This window comes from Echiichthys vipera (genome assembly GCF_963691815.1).
Source record: "Echiichthys vipera genome assembly, chromosome: 4".
Lineage (NCBI taxonomy): Eukaryota > Metazoa > Chordata > Actinopteri > Perciformes > Trachinidae > Echiichthys > Echiichthys vipera.
In genome coordinates this window covers 31811705-31838611 of record NC_139829.1, presented here as the reverse complement: position 1 = coordinate 31838611, position 26907 = coordinate 31811705, and the positions used below count along the sequence as shown (strand labels likewise).

The window sequence follows — 26907 nt, the reverse complement described above, 5'->3', positions numbered from 1 at the left end:
ATCTGTGCCTCTCCTCAGGTGGGTGAACTGGACAAACTCAACATCATCCATGTGACAGGGACCAAAGGAAAGGTAGGACACGTGTGCTGTGCTCAAACTCACCGATGAAACATCACTGTGACACATTCAATGCCACTTTCTTTTTGTTCCAGGGATCAACATGTGCGTTCACTGAAAGAATCCTCAGGGGTCACGGCTTTAGGACCGGGTTTTACAGGTATATCAAAACACATGATCATCAGGCTTTTGTTTAATGCTTTAACTATCATTCATTCATCTTCAACCGCTTGTCCCTGTCGGGGTCGCGGGGGGGCTGGAGCCGATCCCAGCTGACATTGGGCGTGAGGCGGGGTACACCCTGGACAGGACGCCAGTCTATCACAGGACACATAGAGACGAACAGAGACAGACAACCATTCACACCTACGGGTGATTTAGAGTCATCAATGAACCCAACACCTGCACGTCTTTGGATTGTGGGAGGAAACCGGAGAACCTGGAGAAAACCCACGCAGACACGGGGACAACATGCAGACTCCACACAGAAGGGCCCCCGCCAGGATTCAAACCAGGAACCCTCTTGTTGAGAAGCGACAGTGCTTATTTAGATTCTTGTACCTGGAACCTTCTCGCTGTGAGGTGACAGTGCTAACCACTACACCACCGTGTAGCCGATGCTTTAACTAATTCTGTCAGACTTAAAAACAACTCTCTGCTGAACTTCATTGACTTATTAACGCTGCATCATGTTTGGAAAGGTCTACATCATAATCCAGTACAAGTACAATTTAAAATAACCCACAGAGTCTGGAATTTAAATGCTACAAACTTTGCATCTCACTCTTGTCCAGTCACTGTAGTGTGGACTTTGTCTCACTGGTTTGTTCTGCAATTAATGGTTAACCAGCACTGCTGTTACAAGCATGCCCGTCTGAGAGATAGTAAGAGGCTATCTCAGTTTGTTTTGGGCCGGAGTAAAGTCTTTGAACTTCTTCAAAGACTCCCCATGGGGGGAGCATACCTGTGTTCACCGGACTGTTATCTTTTCCACAATCAGTGCCGAATTCCCCGGCACGTAGGCCTGTGTAGACTCTAAGGGCGCACTCCCCCTGTCCACCGTGCCCCAGGACGTTTCACGGGTAAAGTCTAGTTCCTTTGACCAGTGTGAGTGCAACCGTACCGCGTCTAGGAGCGGCACGCTTGCCGTCCACGGCCCGTTTGGGAGAGGTGGGCTTTTGTAAAGCACGTTTGCACATGTACCAGCACGAGCGTGTGCACGTGTACGAGCACGAGGCCTACGGCGGTTCTGAGGTCATTTCCTGTGCGCCTGTTGGGACGTAGAAAAAAGAAGGAGGGACCATGCGCGGACATTTAAAACAATGGCGGTGAAAGGTTCACGTTGGTGTGATGCGGAGGTGGAGTGTTTACTGCAGATTTGGTCGATGAAAAGATTCAAAAACAGTCGACAAGACGCACAAAAACTCCGAGGTCTACGGAAAGATCTGGAAACAAAGCCACGCATCGCCATGACGTCATCAATGCGTGTGACGTGTTACGGCGTGATGACGTATTGGCAGCAAGAAGCATTCTCCGAGGCCCAGGTAGAGTGAGTACAAACGGGCCTGGAGGGGGGGACAAGGACCCTAAAGCACGGGGCACGGGACGGAGGCACAGTGGATGAACTCGAGGCTGTCAATCAATCAATTTATTTGTGTAATACAATTCTAGTGAAATGAACTCCTGGCAGTTTGTTCCCTGTATGTATTAAAAACAGTATAAATATGTGTGTGTGTGTGTGTGTGTGTGTGTGTGTGTGTGTGTGTGTGTGTGTGTGTGTGTGATGGTGGTGGGGGTGTCCTGAGGGTAGAAGCTCCTCGCCTTGTGGTCTTGTTCGGAGGTGTTTCTGTAGCAGGCAGTGATGTTATGAGTTTACTGCTCAACCTAACTCTGGTCTTCCTGCCCTCAGCTCTCCACACTTGGTTCATGTCAGAGAGAGAATACGCATCGACGGACAGCCGATCAGCAAGCAGCTTTTCTCCAAGTACTTCTGGGAGGCGTACGTGAGGCTAGAGGACACAAAGGTTGGTTCTGAAAATGTATAAACTTCATGATTTCAGTCCATGAGACTTGAATCATACATGGATGTTGTTTTAATGTCAAATGAACAAAAAGAAAGAAATGACTTTGAGCTCGAGTCCAGACGTCCACTCCTGTTTCACTCCTTCTCCAAGATGGGGGACTCACAACAGACAGATTGAATTAGCAGAGGTTGAGGCATTCAAAGGTCTTTTTTAACCACTAATGCTGCTGAAAATAACAGCAAACCTCTGCAGCAGCATGAGAAGAGTCCCTACACACAAAACAAAGCAGTAACAGCGTAGTTAGTGAAGCCAGAGTTTATTAAAGAGTGTTTTAAAGACTTACCTACTGGCCCCTGTACCAGCTCCTCTCATAGTAAAGTCCATTCAAGTGGATTACCAAAGTCAATCCCAAAGGAAGGAGCCCATTGGTGCTTTGTTGTGTGTGTAGGGACTCTTCTCATGCTGCTGCAGAGGTTTGCTGTTATTTTCAGCAGCATTAGTGGTTAAAAAAGACGTTTGAATGCTTTAACCGTACTGCCCCGAGCTAATCACTGTTAGCCACGGCTGTTAGCAACTCTCCTGCATTTCTCCGTTAATAATTGTAACATCTCATCTTCAGCCTCTTATCCGGGGTCGGGTCTCAGGGGCAGCAGCTCCAGCAGGGGACCCCAAACTTCCCTTTCCCGGGCCACATTAACCAGCTCTAACTGGGGGATCCTGAGGCGTTCCCAGGCCAGTGTGGAGATCTAATCTCTCCACCTGGTCCTTGGTATTCCCCGAGGCCTCCTCGTCTCAATGGCTTATTTTATGAGTGTATTTGCAAAAAGGAGCCTGGGATGATTTTACGCCGGACTTACACTTTAAGTTAACATTGTTTAACTTAGTTAAAATCACTCAGGTTCATTTCTCATACGTACTACTGCAGAGGGAGCTGATGAGTCAACAAAGACAAAGACTGAGCAAAGAAATGCTGCGTGAGGGATTACGCTGAGTTACAGAAGCTCGCTGAACAGATGCATTTCATCTTACAGTAAATATTATTTCCTGAAACATTATAATCTTATAATCGGTGAGAGCCTTGGAGGAAAACCAGTCAAGCCCTAATGTTTATCAGCAGCAGTGGACTTCACTCATAATCCTTTATTGTGTCTTGATTAACAGCATGTTGTCTTTAACCATGTTATCTATTACGCGCTGCAACAACACGATATGTCATGGATCTATAGCCGTATATTACTGCACCTGCACCTATTACTGTCAGTTAGGAGTCGTTTAAAAGATAACCATTAAACACAGGATATTTCTCAAGACATTAACATTGTAATTCAAATATTTTATTATCCTAAAATCATCATTTTGTGTTAATAAAGTGAAGTGAATTGAACTTTCTTGAATCTCCAGGACGCCCAGGGAGGCTCCATGCCCTTCTACTTCCAGTTCCTGACTCTGCTGGCCTTCCACGTCTTCCTGCAGGAGCGGGTGAGACACACACACACACACACACACACACACACATGCACGCACACACACACACACACACACACACACACACACACACACACACACACAAACACACGTGTTCTCAGTGGCTTTCTTGTAAACAGGTGGATTTAGCAGTGATTGAAGTGGGGATTGGAGGGCAGCACGACTGCACGAACATAATCAGGTAATGTTTCAGTAATGCACTGACTTGGTATTAGGTTGAATCATTTAAGAGAATACCGTTTAATTGTCTGTCTTCATTGATACACTCAGACATCATGTTGGGTCCACAGGAAGCCGTGGGTGTGTGGGATCACATCTCTCGGTTTGGATCACTGCAGTTTGCTCGGAGACAACATGGAGAAGATTGCTTGGCAGAAGGCTGGGATATTCAAGGTTCAATCCAATATTTCTTTGTTGTTAGAACAAGTTTGAAATGTGTTTTGCGTCGCAGCAGCAGCTCCATTTACAGCATCACAGAAAAGACAAAAGAGAAGAGAGACAAGGCGAGCATCAAGACACCAAGCAGGACCCCAAATACATACAATCAACATAACATTAAAATACCAAAATATGTCGGAATATCATTTAAGGCCCATCGGCGTGCATCCGATCTGGGATAAAGCGCCGTACGTAGTTGGAGGACTGACTGGTGCACAAAAGAGTGCTTCAGTCTAATCTTATTTAACTTTTTGAATTTTGGGAGATGAGGCGTATGCATCCTTGGTGTTTGCATACAGGACGTCCAGGGTCTGATTGTCTTCAGTGTGGCAGTTGACATATTGTTTGAAGGTGGGCAGAGTGGAGGTCAGGCATGATTGAAATCACCAGAGATGAGAAGGAGAGCAGCTGGGTGCTGTGCCCGAAGCCTGCTTGTGACTTTGTTGATGTCAGTTCAACGTCCTTATTGCAGTTCTGTTCTTTTAGGGCGCACTCCCACTGTCCGTCCGTCCCGTGCCCCGTGTTTTAGGGTACTTGTCCCCCCCTCATTCCCCCTTCCTCTTACCACTGTCCTTTGTCCTGTCTGTCTGCCTCATCTGGAAGCCGTCCCACGTTTGTGTCTGAGGCTAGGTCCGTTGGCCACGTCTCCGTAAACACTATGATGCTACTCTCTCGGTACTCCCATTAGTGAGCGCTGTTAACTCGTCCATCTTGTTGGGGAGAGATCTTACGTTCCCCATTATGACTGAGAGGAAAAGTGGATGGCAATGTCTTCCCAGCTCGTGGGGAACATCGAGTATTTCTCGGTGTTAGGCTAGCTAATGCTAACAGCTGATCTCCAGTGTAAACAATGGGACCGTCGCGCCAAAATTATGATTAAATAAAGTGCATAAACAGTCAGGTCCATTGTGGTAGACTGTGGCAGACCAATTCACTATGCCACTATGTACGGCGCCAGAATTGGAGTCCAAGTGTGAATTGAACACTGAGCAAAGCATCACAAAAAATTTAAACATATAACAGTAAACCGTAAAAAGTTCAGCATCCGTGAGGAACTCGGAGTAGAGCCGCTGCTCCTTTGCGTTGAAAGGAGCCAGTTGAGGTGGTTCAGGATCATCTAGTAAGGATGCCCCTTGGGCGCCTCCCTAGGGAGGTGTTCCAGGCACGTCCAGCTGGGAGGAGGCCTCGGGGAAGACCCAGGACCAGGTGGAGAGATTAGATCTCCACCCCGGCCTGGGAACGCCTCAGGATCCCCCAGTTAGAGCTTGTTAATGTGGCCCGGGAAAGGAAAGGGAAGTTTGGGGTCCCCTGCTAGAGCTGCTGCCCCTGCGATGCAACTTTTGGCAAGCGGTTAAAGACGAGTGAGCATTGAGTGTGTGAACAGTAACCATGATGACAGATGTGTTCAATGTTCTGACGGCTGCCTCTCTCCTCAGCCAGGTGTCCCGGCATTCACCGTCAAACAGCAACCCATCCCCTTGAGAGTCCTGCAGCGCAGAGCTGAAGAGATCAGGGTGAGGAGACTGTCTGGCCTTTAGGCTTTACTGAGGTTACCTCCACACTACAATGTTTAAGTTTAAAATATATATTTTCTTTGCATTTAAGCCTGGAGTCCACACTACGTCCTAATACAGAGATGTTTGGAAACAATGATGCAGAGACCCACGTCAGTCAGTCTATCAGTTGGGAAGGCTGACGTACCTATTGTGACTGATTTAATATGTCACCATATGTTCTTTGCAATGACTCCCAGTTTGAGTTTTCCCACCATTACCACCTTTCTTGAAGTAACAGTTCTACCTCGTCGTCCTTCCAAACTCATATGTAAATTATTTCGAGTTAGACAATCTGCTTCCTGTTTACACCAGCACGCACATGTCCAGTGTACGTGAACATGTACAGGTCATGTGATATGTGTTTTCAACAAGCCCCCACCACAGCGACTTCCTGGTTGATCCAATCAGGAAGTGCCAAAAGCGTCAGTTCTCTGAGTGTCCACTAGGGGCAGGTTTCATAACAGAGCAGTTTCTCATTGAGCCCCATGTTAAACAGGCCGTTTACACAGCATCATTAAACCTGTTTAAGGACAAAAGAACATTCCAGTCTGTTTAGCTCATATCTCCATGACAACACTGAGGGAGGTGAATTTTTTTTTGTGCCAGTACAGTTAGCCACTAGCCCTCACTTCTTCTCGGAGGCTAGTTAGCATCATTAGCATGCTAACTCCATCATCTCGACCTGGACGGCGGTCAATCGTGTGGTGGTGTTTCCATAGTGACAAGATGGTTTGCTCTTCGATCAACTGTACAAACAGATGGTTTAGGAATACAGCATGTTAACGTTAGCTCTGTTACGCTAATTAAATAGCCACAGTTGCATAATGATTTGCAAAACAGCCTTCTACTAAAACTAATGCTTCTAGATGCTGCTAAAATCTCAACATTGACTCCCACTCCCCATTTAGTTAGTAACGTGTTCTGTTACTGGAGTTTGCATGTTCTCCCCGTGTCTGCGTGGGTTTTCTCCGGGTTCTCCGGTTTCCTCCCACAGTCCAAAGACGTGCAGGTGTTCGGTTCATTGATGACTCTAAATCACCCGTAGGTGTGAATGGTTGTCTGTCTCTGTTCGTCTCTATGTGTCCTGTGATAGACTGGCGTCCTGTCCAGGGTGTACCCCGCCTCACGCCCGATGTCAGCTGGGATCGCGCCCCCCCCCCTGCGACCCCGACAGGGACAAGAGGCTGAAGATGAATGAATGAATGTGTTCTGTTAGCCTAAATCCAGGGCGGTGGAGCTAATGTTGCTAATCCAGTAAACATCAGCCAGATGGACGTATCTCCCTCCCCCCAACGTCACATACATGCCCTTTTTTGGTAAGAGGAAATGAGGCGGAGTCAAAGTCTGACAAGATGGCGACTCTCAGAAGCGAATATGATTGGATCAAGTTGAGAGAACGGGCCTCGACAGAGACGCTACGTCCATTTAATATACAGTCTATGATTTAAGGGCGTGTTAATATGGACAGACATATCTGATCCAAACGCTTGTACGGACAGATCGCTTTTGGTTGTTTTTTGCTTAGAATGAAGATGTAGTAGTTTGCATGTAGCCTAAGCCCCAATGCATCTTAACATGTGACTGAAACAATACAAAAATAAACGTTTCTGTGTCCAAGATTTAAAGTTAAAGTATGTGTGTGGACAAACCCCGCAGTTGATCCCGTAGGCTACAAAAAACATGGATTTCAAGTCTAAGTAAAACAAAAAACCAACATAAAGAATACTTTAAAGTTCCACATTGCATGCAATTCAAAACAGTTATTACCACTAATAACTTAATGGTCCTTTTGGTTGGGGTTGCGTAGTTGTAGCCTGACACTGAGTTCCTTGCGTAATTCTCATTTTCAAAGCTGAGACGGGCAGTTTGGTTTAGGGTAAAAAATACTTTTCTGTGTAATGAAGGACCCTAAACGCGGTCTCTGTCCTCTGCAGTGTCCTCTGAGGGTCTGTCCTGAGCTGGATCAGTTTGAAGGAGGGGCTGGTCCTGTGAGGCTGGGACTGGCAGGAGAACACCAGCGCTTAAATGCATCCCTCGCCCTGCAGCTCAGCTACAGCTGGCTTCAACGCCAGAAGGCCCGGGAAAGCGGAGGTGTGTCTATTACACGCACGGTGAAATGCATGAGCAACAGCTGTTTTATATCTGTCACATAGCTTTTACCCTCTCACCACACCAAACAATATACAAATACTTCATCTGGACACAAACTCAGTCAACCACTTAGCTGTATTTGGGGATTTATTAAGTTAGTGCCCTGAAACAGCAACAGTGTTCAACACTATTCCTTGTGAAAATGTAAATATCAAGTTTAAAACATGGGAAAACCACAATCACGGAGCTCTGATCTGCTCCGGCGGTGTGTTTGCTTGTAAAGGTAAAAACACTAAAGTGAGCTCTGATCTGCTCCAGCGTTGTGTTTGCGTGTAAAGGTAAAAACCCTAAAGTGAGCTCTGATCTGCTCCAGCGTTGTGTTTGCGTGTAAAGGTAAAAACACTAAAGTGAGCTCTGATCTGCTCCAGTGTTGTGTTTGCTTGTAAAGGTAAAAACACTAAAGTGAGCTCTGATCTGCTCCAGCGTTGTGTTTGCGTGTAAAGGTAGAAACACTAAAGTGAGCTCTGATCTGCTCCAGCGTTGTGTTTGCGTGTAAAGGTAAAAACCCTAAAGTGAGCTCTGATCTGCTCCGGCGTTGTGTTTGCGTGTAAAGGTAAAAACACTAAAGTGAGCTCTGACCTGCTCACACACACACACACACACACACACACACACACACACACACACACACACACACACACACACACACACACACACACACACACACACACAGGTGGATATGATTGCATCACAGTTATTGATGTCTACCTATAACACTAAACTACAGCAGCCGTGTGTGTTTTCTGGTCATTCTTTAGTGTGCACACCTTGTCTGCGTATTGTTAAACATCATCTGGACTGTGACTCCTTACAGATGACTTCAGTTTAGCTCAAGCGACCTTCAGACCAGGCGCCGTCGCCCAGGCAGTCCCTTTCCAGCCCAGCACGGCCATGATGAAAGGTGAGTTTAATGACAAAACAACATTTGCTGGTTTACTAATTCAGTTTTTCTCAGTTTGAAAAACACCGTGGATTACCTGCAAAAGCCAGTGTCTTGCTCAAACTCCTTAGTTCATCTTTCAAAAGTAAATATCTGTGTCAATGAACATGTCAGTGCCAGCAGGATGACAATGACTTGTGTCATTGTGTACGATACGACAGGGTCATGAACGGTGCTGGGAATAACACAAAGACAAACAAACAAAGCGTAACAAGATGGTCGACGGAACAGGATCGCGGGAAACTATAACAAAAGAGAACAAAGGTTAACGACAAACAAACAAGCGCAAAGATATAACCAACAAAGTACGGGCGCCAACTGACGAGACGTTACCCCGTAAGTGAGGAAAACGGTCAGGCGTCGAATGTGTCCCACAGGCCTACGGCGGTTCTGAGGTCATTTCCTGTGCGCCTGTTGGGACATAGAAAAAAGAAGGAGGGACCATGCGCGGACATTTCAAACAATGGCGGTGAAAGGTTCACGTTGGTGTGATGCGGAGGTGGAGTGTTTACTGCAGATTTGGTCGATGAAAAGATTCAAAAACAGTCGGACAAGAGGGAGGGGCAAGTACCCTAAAGCACGGGGCACGGTACAGACGGACAGTGGGAGTGCGCCCTTAGACTAGCCTCGTGAGTCCATCCTGATCTCCGAGCTCTATTGTCTTTTACTCTCAGATCAGTCTGGCAAGTTTGACCAGCGGCCGAACCAATCAGCTTTGGTTTGGAGGCGGATTTAAGTGTGACGAAAGGAGAAGCGATTGGGAAACGTCTTCCTAGACAAATAACCAAGTCCAGTTGCTTTTGACTGAAATTGCTTTGGGGATTAGGATCAACACGACACTTGTTAATGTAGGAAACAACTGAGCATTGTACAGAATCATTTGCATGGATGTGCCAAAGCATTTCTAACTTGATCAAAGAAACGGGAAACTGCCTTTTTGATGTGCACAAGTGACACAAGGATGTGAAGATGAACACGTGGTTTTGGAGAATTTCTATTCTGGACCAAAGCCACTGAGAAAAACTGTAATAGATGCATAATGGATGGGGCGGCAGTAGCTCAGTCCACAGGTGACTTGGCATGGAACCGTAGGGTCGCTGGTTCAAGTCCCTGTGTGGTCCTTGTGTGGACCATGTATGGAGCGTGGACTGGTGGCTGGAGAGGTGCCAGTTCATCTCCTGGGCACTGCCGAGGTGCTGTTGAGCCGAACCCCCAACTGCTCGGGGTGCCGGTCACTGGCAGCCCCCTCGCTCTGACATCTCTCCTTAATTGCATGTATAGGTCCTGTCTGTGCATGTGTGTGTATGTGTGTGTATTTCGGGCCTGTGTGTGTAACATGATTAATAACAAGAGTGAATTAATTCAATTTCCCCGTTGCAGGATAAATAAAGTAATTCTTCTTCTTCTTCTTCTAAAACAGAGATGTAAAAGTATAAATCTGCACCTGTAGACAGGTGATATACACACCTCTGACATTGCTTCTGCACTGTTTTCAAAGCTGTATGAGTAGAGGTTTTCTACTGTGCCATAAACAATATTTATTAAGTTAATTCCCTTCGTCATGATCTATTAAATGCGTGCAGATATGATTTTTCTCATCCACATGCAGCCAATTATTTTAATTGTATAGTCTTTTTCATTTCCTCCTCACTGAGTTTAAAGTGTGACTGACTGACTGAAGTCAATTGGCACCTAAAATAACTGTAATTAAATGTATTACTGCGTGACTTCCCTCTCTTTTCCTAATACCGCAGGTCTACAGGAGACGGAGTGGTTAGGACGAAACCAGACTCTGAGGTGTGGGTCTGTCACATATTACCTGGACGGAGCCCATACCAGAGCCAGCATGAGGGCCTGTGTCCACTGGTTCCAACAGGAGATGATGCAGAGAGACAAGACTCAGTATGAGAACACTAACAACGATGAACATGCATTAGGGATTGAACGTGTAAAGTCTAATGGTGCATAATGCCCAATATAAGGTCCCTCAGAGCCTTTAAAATGTAGACACTAACCTCTAAAACCACACTCAGGGCTGGATGATCACTTAAAGCTATGGGCTACCATTTGGATTATTGATAATTAATATTAACAACGAATCCTGACCCCAAGTGAAGGAGTTAAAGTACCTCGGGATCTTGTTCATGAGTGAGGGGACGATGGAGCGTGAGTTTGGCCGGTGAATCGGAGCAGCGGGGGCGGAGCTGCAGTCGCTCTACCGCACCGTTGTGATGAAAAGAGAGCTGAGGAAGGCAAAGCTCTGGATCTACCGCTCAATCCTGGTTCCTACCCTCACCTGTGGTCATGAAAGCTGGGTCAGGACCCAAAGAACCAGGTCGCGGGTACAAGCGTCTGAAATGTGTTTCCTCAGGAGGGGGGCTGGAGTCTCCCTTAGAGAGAGGGGGAGAAGTTCAGCATCCGTGAGGAACTCGGAGTAGAGCCGCTGCTCCTTTGTGTTGAAAGGAGCCAGTTGAGGTGGTTCAGGATCATCTAGTAAGGATGAACCCTGGGCGCCTCCCTAGGGAGGTTCCAGCCACGTCCAGCTGGGAGGAGGCCTCGGGGAAGACCCAGGACCAGGTGGAGAGATTAGATCTCCACACTGGCCTGGGAACGCCTCAGGATCCCCCAGTTAGAGCTGGTTAATGTGGCCCGGGAAAGGGAAGTTTGAAGTCCCCTGCTAAAGCTGCTTCCCCCGCGACCCGACCCTGGATAAGAGGCTGAAGATGAGATGAGATGAATATTAACGTTTGTGCATCGATTATGGTCCTGTAGTCTGAGCTACACAATATAAATAGCAAAAAGAATCAAACAAATCCATTCAGTCGCAGGCCTGCAGAGAAATTGACCAATGGGAGCCATTTGGTCCGAAAGGCTCCCATTGGCTCGTACGTTCATCCAATCCCCTCGTCGCCTCCTACTCTCCCTCTGTAAACTCTGAGCAGCTAGCTATTAGCTTAGCATCTCAGCTACCGGAGCTTCTGTTACCACGGAGAAGGAAAAGGCCGATACCAGCAGGAGGCCTCTGCTTGCCCTAACGGAAAAGGTTGGAAGAAAACGTAAGTGGAGCGAGGAAAAGGTAGAAACCAAGAGGAAACGTGACCTCCACAGGAACCAAACAGGAGTCAACATCGGTGGAGAAAGCTACGCCAGGATCTGGTTCTGAAAACAGATTTTTTTGTGTTTTATTGTGGTAGATGATCCCTAAATAGCCTCCATTAGTCTGTGCCAATACTGGCTTACGACTGTGAACGTCCCAGCTCTGATAAACGCACGTAAACACATGTTAGCATACGTTAGCATACGTTAGCCGCGTGTTTTTAATTGCAAAATCGATTATTGACCTTTTAAGCGTGTAGCTACATACAGAGATATAGGGCTCTTTTGTGTCCAGGTTTTGGGATACAGCACCAGTGAAGTGTCCTTTCAGAACAGACAAATATATATATATATATATATATATATATATATATATATATATATATATATATATATAAAAACACACACATATGTAACAGTCTTTCAGATTTCCGTCTGTTTTTTTCAGAGGCCCTGAAGTCAAAGTGTTGCTTTTTAACACGACAGGAGAGAGGGACTCCGCTGCTTTGCTCAGACTGCTGGTGGTGAGTAGGCTACAACAGCAACGCTACATCAAAACGACCAACAACAGCAATGCAACAGCATGTATATGTGGAATCAAACTATGTGACCGTGTGACCTGCAGCCGTGCCAGTTTGACTACGCACTCTTCTGCCCCAACATCAGTGAAACACCTGCGAGCAGTACAGGTGAGAGATGACACAGTACACTACTCCATACCTACAGTATCACTCTACTCTCACAGTACAGATAAAGAGCCCCATGAATCTAAGGGCGCACTCCCACTGTGCCTCCGTCCCGTGCCCCGTGCTTTAGGGTCCTTGTCCCCCGCTCCAGGCCCGTTTGTACTCACACTACCTGGGCCTCGGAGAATGCTCGTTACTATTATTTTTCTGTGTCAACGATCTTTTTAATGTTCACTTATGATAGAGATTATTTCCCTATTCCCCTCTGAGGCGTGCATGCTAAGTGTCTGTGTGCTACGTGCGTGCGTGTGTGCGTGTGCTACGTGCATGCGTGCATGCTACGTGCGTGCGTGTGTGCATGCGTGCGTTTCCTCTCATCAAGGCCACACTGCCTCTCTGCAGCCTCTCCCAGGGAAAGAGTCACAGTGATTTTGGGTGCCAGGGTGGACGGGTAATTTTTTATATATATATATAAAAAAGAAAGTGTGTTTACAACGTGACACACTTGTGTGCGGGTTGACAGGATAAGGTAGATGTGAAAGAAGCTTTATTGACCCTGAGGGAAACGATTGTGCAACAGTTTGAATACAAAGATGAAAGGATCAGAGTGACAATAAGCATAAAAACATAACATAAATAGAAATAAAGCTAACATCAAACAATAACTAAGTGTGACAGAGTGCAACAGACATTGTGGTTAAACGTAGGTTTATACAATATACAACAATACGCAGCGTGCAGTTTAGCAGCAGATGAAATAAAATAAGTACAAAGTAAATAAGTGATAACAGTGTTAAAAGTTTTGATGATATTCTGGACTGTAGATGATGAAATCACTAAACTCGTTGCAGATGTACGTTGAGAAACATTGTTCTTAAACTGTTGGACTCTTTGCTCACACAGTCACTAAGTGGTGAATCTGAGCCTTTCAGGGACGCTCCTTTGATCCCCAATCATGAGACTCACCTGTTTCCAATGAGCCTGTTCACCTGTGGAACGATCCAAACAGGTGTTTTTGGAGCATTCATCAACTTTCCCAGTCCTTTGTTGCCCTGTCCCAGCTTTTTAGGAACGTGTTGCCAGTGACGTGCAGTGAGGGTCGGGGTTGGGGAGGCACTGACTCACAAATCAGATTTACAAACATACAGTAGGACGCCAACAGGATAGGATGAGAGAACAGGATGCTGGAAACCATGTTCAAACACCAGTGCAGCTGTATGTTGCAGTATATCTCACCTTTACTGTAAATGACTTCTTGCTTTGACTGAAAGTCCAGCTTTGAAAAATGTCTTAGTTTAGTTTAGAGAAATGACAGCGTGTCGCTAAGATCTACAGCAGGGGTGTCAAACTCCAATTCACAGTGGGCCAAATTTAAAAACAGGGACAAAGTTGCGGGCCAAATGTGCATGTGTTCCCTTCTCTCCAGATGTGTAACATTGAACCTTTCCAGTGCAGCTCCTTGTTCTTGTCGTGGTGTTTCTTCTGTTTGATTCTTTGGTCACAGCCACGGTGACAAACAGCTCTTTACCTTCACACACAGATCATCTGCTGAAAGCTCCTGTCCTCCATCTTTCTTTGGGTCGTTTTTGGGGAGGGGTGGATTCAGTGTGTCTGCAGAGACTGGTAGCATGGATGCTCATGTGTGCGAACAGAAAAGTAGACGTGGATGTGCTTTATACTCAGAGAACCTTGATGTGATCTTTGGGGCCAAATATAATTACACCTCGGGCCAGATTTGGCCCACGGACCTGAGTTTGACACCCCTGCTCTACAGCGTCGCACAGCACACCTCTTGTGTTTACGTTTTGCACACGGGTCAGAGTTCACCGTGACCTGGCTGGTCACTAACGCCGCCTTCCTTGAGGCAGAGGTCCTGCCTTTTTCCTCTCATGATGACAGCGGAGGCACATCCTCACCTGCCTCCCCTGACTGCACGTCACTGCGTGTTACAGGCATCAAATTCAAAATGAGTTCATTAAACATCTTGTGTGTGACAGAAAATTTGGACATTTTTATTAAAAGAATCACTCAAAACTATAAATCAACCATCAAAATAGATGCTAATTAATTTAATAGTGGACAACTAATCGATGAATCAACTGCAGTTTACTCTCAACCTAATTTGAAATCAGTCTCACTAGAATAAAAGTCTTTCACATGAACCTTTGCTGCTCTTCTCTGCAGCTCCCCGCAGCATCAGTGTGTGTTCACAGCACACGTCGGCTCGCTGCAGAGAGAACCAGAGCAGCTGGAGGAGCCTGAATGCACCAGAAACTCTCCACCGTCGCCATCTGGTGGGCAACCCCGGGAGTCACAGCCTGGTGTTCTCCTGCATCGTTAGCGCCCTCCGGTGGATCAGCCAGAGAAAGGAGCGGCAGTCGGCCTCTGCTGGATCATTCAGCTCCAGCAGGGTCCCTCCTCAGCCCACTGAGCCCCCTGACACACTGAGAGAGGCGGCTCACGTCTCTGTGCTGGTGACCGGCAGCCTGTACCTGGTGGGAGGAGTGCTGAAGCATCTGAATCATTCACTCGACTCGTAGAGGATCACTTCATGAACAGAAAGTCATATATATATATATATATAGTGACTGTCTACTTCTGTGGTTTTGTTAAAACTTTTATGTAACGTAAGCATCATTTTTGAGGAGGAAGGAGCCAGTTGAGGTGGTTCAGGATCATCTGGTAAGGATGAACCCTGGGCGCCTCCCTAGGGAGGTGTTCCAGGCACGTCCAGCTGGGAGGAGGCCTCGGGGAAGACCCAGGACCAGGTGGAGAGATTAGATCTCCACACTGGCCTGGGAAAGCCTCAGGATCCCCCAGTTAGAGCTGGTTAATGTGGCCCGGGAAAGGGAAGTTTGGGGTCCCCTGCTAAAGCTGCTGCAACCTGACCCCGGATAAGAGGCTGAAGATGAAGAAGCACGTGTTAGCAGTTATTTATAGTGACCTTTTGTATTACACTTACTTTATGACTCTGTTTCTATGATATTCTATCTGGACACAATCTGTTAAACCCAGTGGTCAGTTTAACTTTTTATTTCTCCTCTGTTGTATCACTTTATAGTAACGTAGGTGTGTTCCTGAACTCACCACCTCTGACCTCACAGTCCAACATGGCTGCTCAAAGTATCAACAGCAGTAAAAGCTGTAGCAATACACTGTTTATAAGGACTTCTGTATTATCTTTGTCTCATTAAATGTCTGTCTTCTTACCGCTGCTTCTTGCTGTCCAGGCTCCGGTCTATCCTGGACCCCCAAGATAGACCTTGACCCCCCCCCCCCCCCCCCCGGGATTATTAAAGTATTTCTAATTCTGAATTGAGTTCTCCTGTCCTCAACGGGACTGTTCCTCTACAGTCGGCCAGGATCTATCACATCAGCCTTTTAGTGCGCCCTCCCACTGTGCGTCCGTCCCGTGCCCCGTGCTTTAGGGTCCTTGTCCCCCCCTCCAGGCCCGTTTGTACTCACACTACCTGGGCCTCGGAGAATGCTTCTTGCTGCCTATACGTCATCACGCCGTAATACGTCACACGCATTGATGACGTCATGGCGATGCGTGGCTTTGTTTACACATCTTTCCATAGACCTCAGAGTTTTTGTGCGTCTTGTCGACTGTTTTTGAATCTTTTCATCGACCAAATCTGCAGTAAACACTCCACCTCCGCATCACACCAACGTGAACCTTTTGCCGCCATTGTTTTAAATGTCCGCGCATGGTCCCTCCTTCTTTTTTCTATGTCCCAACAGGCGCACAGGAAATGACCTCAGAACCGCCGTAGGCCTCGTGCTCGTACACGTGCGCACGCTCGTGCTCGTACATGTGCAAACGTGCTTTACTAAAGCCCCCCTCTCCCAAACGGGCCGTGGACGGCAACCTTACCGCTCCTAGGCGCGGTACGGTTGCACTCACACTGGTCAAAGGAACCAGACTTTAACGTGAAACCTGTTTGGGCACGGGACGGAAGGACAGTGTGAGTGCGCCCTGAGACACCTGCATATTCTCCTTTACAGGGCTATCTTAGGTTTACTTCCTTCTTACCTTTTGTTTTACATGAACCAAAACAATGTTGGGACTTTTACAATCTTCAGACTCAGGATCTGTTCTTGCAGTTTGTTCCAAGAGTCAGAACCGAACTGGGAAAGAAAGCGTTCAGGTTTGATGCTCCCTCAGCCCGGAACAGTCTACAGAAGACTTTGAGACACAATGAGTCGGTCTCATTGAACTTTTAAGGGGAAACTGAATGACCTGGACGCAGGAACATCTGGCTGTAGATGTTTTTGCCTGAGGCTCGTTTCATTGTAACTGACCTTGAAATGTTTGCTGTTTTGGATGCAAAGTGTTTTTAATGTGTGTGTCCAACTTGTGTTTGTGTGTTAGTAAGACTACGCTGCTGTCTGTCTTGTCCAGGACACTCTTTGGGTCCTTTTCCTGGTTAAAAAGAGGTTAAATAATAAAAAAAGAGCCCTATGATGCAGTGAAATTGCTGCACCTGAACAATAAAGTCCCGTCTGTCTGGTGCGTCCTCGGCCCCCTGCTGTGCAGTAATGTCAGAGCTAAGCTGACAGACAGACACAATCAGGAATGCAATGTTTTACTATTACATTTGCCTTCCAAATATTACTGCAGGATGTTTGCTTTGATCCTTCCTAGCTTGGTCCTAAGCCCTTTCATTACTTGAGCATTTGAGCAGGCATACTTCAGACCAGGGCCGGGTGATGAAGGGTTAAGGGAGGATGTTTTCCAAGGTCCTGGGACCCACTGGGGGGGCCACTGCTGGGATCTGCTGTCTCTCTGGCTTATTAGCCCCTTGTCAAGATTACTGCAGACAGGAGGCCAGAGGACAGAACAACAGATTGAGGCCTGACAATCTCTTTATACCATGCAAAAAAATATCATTACAGCAGAGGTCGGCTGTTTTTCTGAACTGCATTCACATGTTGAACTGTGAGATTTAGCTCCTCAGTCCGTCTGCCTGGTCTACTGGAAATAAAGTGGAAAGTACAGTCAAAGCAATTTCAGTCAAAAGCAACTGGACTTGGTTGTTTGTCTAGGAAGACGTTTCACCTCTCATCCAAGAGGCTTCATCAGTTCATGTACACATCTGACCAGGACCAGGACCAGGACCAGGCTGGGACTGGACCAGGACCAGGACCAGGCTTCGACCATGGCTAGTCTACTGGAAATAAAGTGGAAAGTACAGTATGTCAGAGGGCGCACTCCCACTGTGCGTCCGCCCCGTGCCCCATGCTTTAGGGTCCTTGTCCCCCCCTCCAGGCCCGTTTGTACTCACACTACCTGGGCCTCGGAGAATGCTTCTTGCTGCCTGTACGTCATCACGCCGTAACACGTCACACGCATTGATGACGTCATGGCGATGCGTGGCTTTGTTTCCAGATCTTTCCGTAGACCTCTGAGTTTTTGTGCGTCTTGTCGACTGTTTTTGAATCTTTTCATCGACCAAATCTGCAGTAAACACTCCACCTCCGCATCACACCAACGTGAACCTTTCACCGCCATTGTTTTAAATGTCCGCGCATGGTCCCTCCTTCTTTTTTCTATGTCCCAACAGGCGCACAGAAATGACGTCCGAACCGCCGTAAGCCTCGTGCTCGTGCTCGTACACGTGCGCACGCTCGTGCTAGTACATGTGCAAACACGCTCTACAAAAGCCCACCTCTCTCAGACGGGACGTGGACGGCCAGCTGGCCGCAGTTATGCGCGGAGCGGTTGCACTCACACTGGTCAAACACACTAGGCTTGACCCGAAAAACCTGTTTTGGCGCGGTGCGGAAGGACGATGTGAGTGCGCCCTCAGACTCCAGTCGAGCAAAGATGCCATCTTAATAAGAGCTGAACAGAACAGAGACCCCCACATAGACAGGTAGGGAGAAAGGCCCCAGTTGGCATCTACGGTAAATCACTTCATTGTGCTAATCAGGTATTAGAGACAGCAGGAGCAATTAGTGAAGTCACAACAGAGATTTGTTTTGGTGAGGCACTGTCAGGCGACAACGCTTCACCCTCAATGAGAAACCTCAGGGATTTGGTCGTGTATCTAGTGCCGTTGCTCTTTAAGATGCTTGGACAGGCCAGAATCCTCTTACTGGGACCGCCATTATCCAAACTAAATCCCAGTGGAGGAGGTGAACCGCTCTGGCTTCAGCTGTCAGACTGCTGTAGTTTTCATTTAACCTGTGTTTGCATCGCAGCTGATTTATCTGGATAACACAAGATCACATGAGAGTTGCGTTCACATGCCACATGGAAATCCATCTTAGCGGGCTCCATGTTATATGTTTGTATTTAGAGGTCATTCGGCCAATCGGCGTCCTACGAAGAGCTACTGACAGTTGAGGATGGAGCTGAATGACGGTGACACAAGAGGCGAGCGCGTGTTCAAAACAACAATGGTGGCTGCTAAAGAGGTTAGCTTAGATGCTGCAATAGCAGGGGTGCAGATCGAGCCCCCACCACAGCCACTTCCTGTTTGATCCAATCAGGAAGCTCCGTCAGCGTCAGTTCTCTGAGTGTCCACTAGGGGTAGGTTTCATAACAGAGCAGTTTCTCATTGAGCCCCATGTTAAACAGGCCGTTTACACAGCATCATTAAACCTGTTTAAGGACAAAAGAACATTCTAGTCTGTGTGTTTAGGTCATATCTCCATGACAACACACTAAAGTTTATGAATAATTAGGGGCGTGGCCCCTTGAGTGACAGCTAGCCCCTGGATTAGCATGCTAACTCCGTCATCTGGACCTGGAATGTTGTCATTCGTGTGGTGGTGTTTCCCTGAGTGACAGGATGGTTTGCTCTGCGATCGACTGAACCAACAGATGGTTTAGGAACACAACATGTTAGCTCTCTAATGCTAATTAACTAGCCGCACGTGCGTGATGACTTGAATATAGCTTACTGTTAATGGCATCTTGTTTATTTGTCCTACACAGCCAACAGCGTATCACTGCTTACTTAACTGTTATATTAGTAAATCATAATTTTAAGGGTCCATAAATTTACTTGCATAATTGTGGAGGAGTCCAGGGAAACCATGGCGGTGAAAGGTTCACGTTGGTGTGATGCGGAGGTGGAGTGTTTACTGCAGATTTGGTCAATGAAAAGATTCAAAAACAGTCGACAAGACGCACAAAAACTCAGAGGTCTACGGAAAGATCTGGAAACAAAGCCACGCATCGCCATGACGTCATCAATGCGTGTGACGTGTTACGGCGTGATGACGTATAGGCAGCAAGAAGCATTCTCCGAGGCCCAGGTAGTGTGAGTACAAACGGGCCTGGAGGGGGGGACAAGGACCCTAAAGCACGGGGCACGGGACGGACGCACAGTGTGAGGGGCGCCCTGAATATTCACTGTTCAATTTAGAATAATTTAGGGAATTTTTATGTGTGTTTTCATGTGTTTCATGGGTGCACCCGACCCCCCCCCCCCCCCCGACCCCCCCCTGGGATATGTCAGCATTCATAGTGAAAGAATTATTTAAAAAAACAAATGAATGAATAAAACACGTCACTTTCTTTGCAGCACAGTCGTTTTTGGCTCGGTCACTGAGGTCTAACACACTTACTTACTACAACCTCACCGGTGAAAATGTTCCTCAATTGATTTTGGGCTCTGGCGTTCAAAGTAAACCAACATTAACTTAATGCCGAGCTGAGCAGTTGCGGACTTGTGGTAGTGAGTAATGGTGGAGCGGCTGTTAAATGGAGTTTGAACGCCTCCCATCTGAGCTCCAGAGGCATTCTTTGTTGGCAGGGTTTAGAGGAGGGGGAGTGAGGGTGAAGTTAAGGGTCACAAGGCAATTGGAGCTCTTTTTAGATGCCATTGTTGTGGAGGGTCGGACAGGAATGGATGTGAAGATGTGCAGGGGAGGGAAATGTGTGTGTGTGTGTGTGTGTGTGTGTGTGTGTCCGTGCATACAGGGCGAGAGAGAGCAAGAGAGAGAGAGAGAGAGAGAGAGAGAGGGGATGCGATGCAGTGCCCTGTAGTATCTCCTGTCTGGCACTTTATAAGGAAGCCCATAAATTATAAACAGGCCTGTCCCTCCTCTTTCAGGAGAAGGTGGGAAATGTGAGCAGGGATTTTCCTTGAGGTAAACACAGAATGAGATGCCGCGCTCCGTCACACACACACTCTAAGTTACTATGAACTCTGAACCTCTGAGTCCAGGGGCTTTAATCTTGCAAAGGTCGGACGCTGAACACCCAAGTTTGACTTTAACACGCTGCAGTGGTCAGAGCGTTAATGGAAGCACCACAGTGGGCGATGACTGGCTGCTATAAACCTCTATTACCATTCAGTAGAATTAGCATCGGCTGCCCATTAGCGCACAGCTGCTGCTCTTCCCACTGCTTGTAAAATACCACCTACAGTGTTTCCTCTGCGTCTGCTTTCAAACAGTACGGGCACGAGAGCAAGAGCGTCGTTCATCCCAGAGATCAGACGCAGTTCAATTGAACGTGAACATTTTAATTGGGCTTCAGAACACGCACCAGAATCATCCGATAGCGCCTGATGTCTTGTTGTTCCTTGAATATGATGATTTCATCGTCAGTCCTTGCTGCCAAAGTTTTTGAGGGTGCACTCACACTTGGCCCAGATGATCCGGGCCGTGCTTTAGTGGGATTGTCCCCCCTCCCTCTTCCCCCGTGGCCCCCGGCCTGCACTCACATATTCAGGGCGCACTCCCACTGTCCATCCGCACCGTGCCCAAGCAGATTTCACGGCTAAAGTCTGGATCCTTTGACCAGTGTGAGTGCAACTGTACTGCGTCTAGGAGCGGCACACTTGCCGTCCACGACCCGTTTGGGAGAGGTGGGCTTTAGTAAAGCACGTTTGCACATGTACGAGCACGAGCGTGCGCACGTGTACGATCACAAGGCCTACGGTGGTTCTGAGGTCATTTCCTGTGCGCCTGTTGGGACGTAGAAAAAAGAAGGAGGGACCATGCGCGGACATTTCAAACAATGGCGGTGAAAGGTTCACGTTGGTGTGATGCGGAGGTGGAGTGTTTACTGCAGATTTGGTCGATGAAAAGATTCAAAAACAGTCGACAAGACGCACAAAAACTCCGAGGTCTACGGAAAGATCTGGAAACAAAGCCACACATCTCCATTACGTCATGGCACGCTCGTGCTCGTACATGTGCAAACGTGCTTTACTAAAGCCCACCTCTCCCAAACGGGCCGTGGACGGCAAGCGTGCCGCACCTAGACGCTGTACGGTTGAATTCACACTGGTCAAACGAACTAGACTTTTTCCAGCTGGGGCACGGTACGGAGGCACAGTGTGAAGGATAATTTCAACGTGGATTCATCTACATTTTGTGCTCTTTTTGTAGCTAGTGAGTATTTGTGGCAGTAGACAGTGTGTGTGCGATTGAGTCAAAAACAGTGTGTGACGGAGGATGTGATACACAAAACACACAAAACTTGTAAAATCAATTCCTTGTTTTTCTTATGGGACTTGTCGACTAAGTGGTGACGTCTGACAGTGTTGGGTCTCTGTAAATCATAAATAACTCATAGAGCGTGGTCTTTACCTGCTCTGTAAAGTGTCCTGAGATAATGTTTGTTATGTTTTGGCACTGTAAATAAGACAGGAGATGGTGGAGTGACCGTTACCTCAGGACAGAACGGCTCATATTCCCATTCTTCAGCACAGTTTCAGATGCTTTAGATCCTCCTGTTGCACTCTGTGTCTCTGCATTACCATACAGTGCAGGTGTAAAGGGGGGGGGGGGGGGGGGGGTGATGGCATCCTGTTAGCAGCTGTAATTTTCCAGGCGTTAAGTTTGTAATTGCTTGTGACTGTATTGTGTATTGTAAGCATGAGCCCACTGCTCTGTTACCACGACTACGCTGCAAATAGTGACTCCCGGGCACAGTTTGGGATGTTGTGTGTTAATCCGGACAGTGTTCGTTTATAGAGATGAAGACTGACCCCCTGCAGGGTCTGTCTGCTGCCTGGATGAAACGGGATTTATCTGTCCAACGGCCCTGAAAGCGCTCAAGCAGTGCTATGTTGATGTTCATTCATTGAGCGGTGGTCAGTCGGACCCCCTGCGTCACACACTACGAAGCCGCGAGTCCATGCCTACAGTGGTCGCTCCCTCATTCGTTGCATTTTGTTTTATGTTTGAAGGGTGGATTCTGGTAGAATTTGAGGGTGTAGCCCCCCCGTCATCTGGCCAGAAATACACTTCCAATAACTCTATTCAGATTGTCTCCCCGGGGAAACATCAGATTATGAACATGACACGGATCAGTGGCATTGAAGGAGAAAGACAAAAACATCGTTGCCAAATAGAAATACTGCAATCTATCCAGTGAAACATAAAGAAATGCAGTTAACAACTTTGTCAATGTCCCAGCCAGCAGTAAACACGTGAGTAGATTAGCTCGCTAGCAGTAGTGTTAGCTTGGTTAACCCCATGACCCTTGCCATGCAGAGTCTCCCTAATCAGTCAGAGAGGTGGGCGGTAATTAAGAAGACTGCTCTGTTTACAATGGAGACGTGCTCCATTTTCCCTGTCAACTCTACATTCACACTTATTTGCGTTCACTTTAAAACTCTGACTGTTGCTACATCGACACGTGTGTTTCTGAGCCGCTAAACACATTTGGAAAGGCAGCTGAGCCCGTTTTAGTTTGAAAACTCCTCTTCTTTGTGACCTGTCCCTGTTTTAATTTGGTGTTCTAATAATAATAATCGTACGTGGCCATGGCTGTACCCACCACTCACTGCTCCGATGACAGCTTGTCAACAACTTGAAGGAAACTGTTACGTGCAGCTGAATCTAAGGACAAGGACTAAGGACTGTCCGCACAGAGACGGGTTTTCCTGTAACCGCACAACTTTAGTCTGGTTTAGTCGACCATCCACAACCAGCCGGTGTTATCGGAGCCTGAAAACAGGATCTTTTGAAACTGGGGGCGCACTCACACTGTCCATCCGTACCATGCCCAAACACGTTTCATGGCTAAAGTCTAGTTTGTTTGACCAGTGTGAGTGCAACCGTACCGTGCCTAGACACAGTCCATCCGTACCAGGACCTTGTCCCCCCCTCCCTCACAAAAGCCCAGCTCTCCCAAACGGTCCGTGGGCGGCAAGCGTGCCGCTCCTAGACGTGGTACGGTTGCACTCACACTGGTCAAAGGAACCAGACTTTAGCCGTGAAACGGGCTGGGGCACGGTACGGAAGGACAGTGTGAGTGCGCCCTTAATGTAGTGAGAAAGTGGCGCCTGGGAGTGCATTGGGACGGGGAAGTGGCTCCCAGCAGCCCCCTCTGCTCAGTGAGGACACTAACTGCAGAGTGAAGGGGCTCCCAGCAGCCCCCTCTGCTCAGTGAGGACACTAACTGCAGAGTGAAGGGGCTCCCAGCAGCCCCCTCTGCTCAGTGAGGACACTAACTGCAGAGTGAAGGGGCTCCCAGCAGCCCCCTCTGCTCAGTTAGGACACTAACTGCAGAGTGAAGGGGCTCCCAGCAGCCCCCTCTGCTCAGTGAGGACACTAACTGCAGAGTGAAGGGGCTCCCAGCAGCCCCCTCTGCTCAGTGAGGACACTAACTGCAGAGTGAAGGGGCTCCCAGCAGCCCCCTCTGCTCAGTGAGGACACTAACTGCAGAGTGAAGGGGCTCCCAGCAGCCCCCTCTGCTCAGTGAGGACACTAACTGCAGAGTGAAGGGGCTCCCAGCAGCCCCCTCTGCTCAGTGAGGACACTAACTGCAGAGTGAAGGGGCTCCCAGCAGCACCCTCTGCTCAGTGAGGACACTAACTGCAGAGTGAAGGGGCTCCCAGCAGCCCCCTCTGCTCAGTGAGGACACTAACTGCAGAGTGAAGGGGCTCCCAGCAGCACCCTCTGCTCAGTGAGGACACTAACTGAAGTGTGATCGGTGCATCAGAGTCCAGAACAGCACCAAAGTCTCCACTAAGACCAGAACCAGGGACACGTTTGTCTCTAGGATGGAGGAGGATTTGGAGAGAAACTCTCCGGTGTTTGGATTCTCCACAGCGTCTCCCCGTCTCTTCTTCTCCGTTGTTGGTGTATTTCTGTGGCAGTTACAGCGCCGCCTCCAGGCCTCGCATGGGTACTACAGCGTTCGGAGTCGCTGCACCTGGTTTCCTGTGGACGCAGAGATTTAGGAGTCGAGGACGAGTGGACGGGAACTTTTTAAAAAGGTTGTTTTTGATCATGTGGACGAACCCTTAAAGTGAGATAAACTACAATAACTACACTTTATAATTCAGGGAAAACATGTCAGCACGGTTTATATATTGTACATTAAAGAAACACGTGCCGCACTCTTCCTCTGTGGGAAGACGGAGGCTCCGTCAGCATCCTCGGGCCCGGCTGAGGCTGCACTTCAGCCCGCTGCCCGCTTCTCTATTGTGTTGCTGCTTTAATGAAAGCAGCAGCCAGTCACTGAGGAATGTGAAGCTGTGGAGCTGCTGTGACTCACTTCTTTACACATTTGCATGTTGCCCCCCCCCCCCCTACACACACACACACACACTCACAGACAACCCCACCCCTCCCCCACCCCTCGCCGAGTGTTTAATTAAACTTTTTTTGTTGTTGTGAACGCAGCAGGTTGGAGTTAAGCCTGACGATGAGATCAGGGCCCGGGGATGGGGTTGGGGTTGGGGGTGGGGGTGGAGTGTGTGTGGGGGTGTGTGTGGGAGTGGGAGTGGGGGTGAGTAAGGCATTCGTCTACCCACCATAGAGGCCTCCGCCAACCAGATAGGATAGGTGCCGGGTAAACTCCCTCTATCCCTCCTTGCAAAGGCGGGGGTGGAAGTGGAGGGGAGCAACAACCCATTGATCCACAACCGACTCTTGAACGTTTAAATATATTACTTTATATGCACATGTGTGTATATATATATTTATATATATATATATATATGAGTGTATTCTCTCAGACAGTTGTCAGACCTGGTGATAAATAGATAATAAAGGCCTCATGGGTCCTTAGAAGATGCTTTTTAACATTATTATATGTTTATAAGACTGTGTAAATGTTAATAATAGCACCATAAACATGTTTGGTGTTAGATCATAATGCATTATTATGCAGTTAACTATGCTTTGTGCAACTTCTGGATGCAACTAAAGTGACAATAATTCCTTTATGCCAAAAAGAACAAAAACAAACGCCAAACAGCGTCAGATCGCTGCGATAAATGCATCTTTCTGCAGCACATGGGCATGTTCATGTTTGCAGGAGAGAAAATATTCATATTCACACTTTAAACAGTTTAAAGTGTCACAGGATGCTGTTACTCTTTGGTTGCAGATATGATCTGGCTGCACCTCACTGCATTATTATGCATGTATCAGCAGTTAACTGTTATTTTGCATGTATCAGCAGCTACCTCTGCTTTGTGCAACCAAAGTGTCAATAATTCCTTTATGCCATAAAAACAAACAACCAAAAACAACAGCGTCAGATCGTCTCTCACTGCGATAACTACATCTTTCTGCAGCAGATAGGCATGTTTGTGTTTTCAGGTGAGAAAATATTCTTTGTAAACAGTTTATTAAAGTGTCACAGGAGTCTGTTACACTTTGGTTGCAAGGTATGACCTCTGAGACAAAGCGTCACTGGTAGTTTCGTATTTATTTATTAAATAGCATCAAAGTTTACTGTTAATTGCAGCAAGAAGCAATGAAATCCATCTTTCAGCACTTTCTTATCATTGTTTCTGGATGCACTATATTGCAAACATGAAGGAAAGGTCAGTTCTTAATTATTATAATTATTATTTTAGCAATAATAATAATAACAACACTTCCCTACAGAGCTTTAATGCAGTAACTATGAAAGAAAATGTCTTTAAAGTTTGTTTTACTGTCCCAACAAATGATTTTTTGGCACATTGATGTTGGATTATGGTTTAATACTTTACTTTTTAATCATTTTTATCCAAATCGACGCTAAACTCCAGACTTTCACGCCCAAAATTGTGCAAAAATCATGTGATTTGGTTGCAAGGTATGATCAGATTCAGAATCAGAATCAGAAAAGCTTTAATGTCCCACAGACGGGGAAATTCTTTTGTCACAGCAGCAACAGAATATTACAAAATAAGGTAAAAAATAAGCAATAAAGTTACATTTAAAAAGGGAAGAAATAGAAATAGACATATGTACATGTTCACATGAATACATGGCTGCACCTCACCGCATTATTTTGCATGTATCAGCAGTTAACTGTGCTTTGTGCAACTTCTGGATGCAACTAAAGTGACAATAATTCCTTTTAATGCAAAACACAAACACCAAACAGCGTCAGATCGTCTCTCACTGCGATAAACACATCTTTCTGCAGCAGATCGTCATGTTTGTGTTTGCAGTATTGAAAATATTCTTTGTAAACAGTTTATTAAAGTGTCACAGGATGCTGTTACTGGTTGGTTGCAGGTATGATCTGGCTGCACCTCGCTGCTAAAACTATC

General features: G+C 47.1%; 1 protein-coding gene across 1 annotated transcript in view; it reads left to right on the top strand.

Moving 5' to 3' along the window:
• Nucleotides 1-14973, top strand: part of LOC310946366 (folylpolyglutamate synthase, mitochondrial-like) — a gene marked incomplete at both ends in the record, with an annotated part of 17275 nt that extends 2302 nt beyond the window's left edge. Inside the window, 13 exons of the mRNA XM_083912808.1 lie at nucleotides 19-72; nucleotides 153-217; nucleotides 1967-2081; nucleotides 3483-3560; nucleotides 3686-3747; nucleotides 3857-3959; nucleotides 5441-5518; nucleotides 7495-7651; nucleotides 8526-8612; nucleotides 10406-10553; nucleotides 12196-12271; nucleotides 12373-12436; nucleotides 14618-14973. Of these exons, the coding sequence (XP_083768934.1) occupies nucleotides 19-72; nucleotides 153-217; nucleotides 1967-2081; nucleotides 3483-3560; nucleotides 3686-3747; nucleotides 3857-3959; nucleotides 5441-5518; nucleotides 7495-7651; nucleotides 8526-8612; nucleotides 10406-10553; nucleotides 12196-12271; nucleotides 12373-12436; nucleotides 14618-14973 (1443 nt within the window). The remainder of the gene's footprint in view (nucleotides 1-18; nucleotides 73-152; nucleotides 218-1966; nucleotides 2082-3482; nucleotides 3561-3685; nucleotides 3748-3856; nucleotides 3960-5440; nucleotides 5519-7494; nucleotides 7652-8525; nucleotides 8613-10405; nucleotides 10554-12195; nucleotides 12272-12372; nucleotides 12437-14617) is intronic.
• Nucleotides 14974-26907: the final 11934 nt, after the last annotated feature.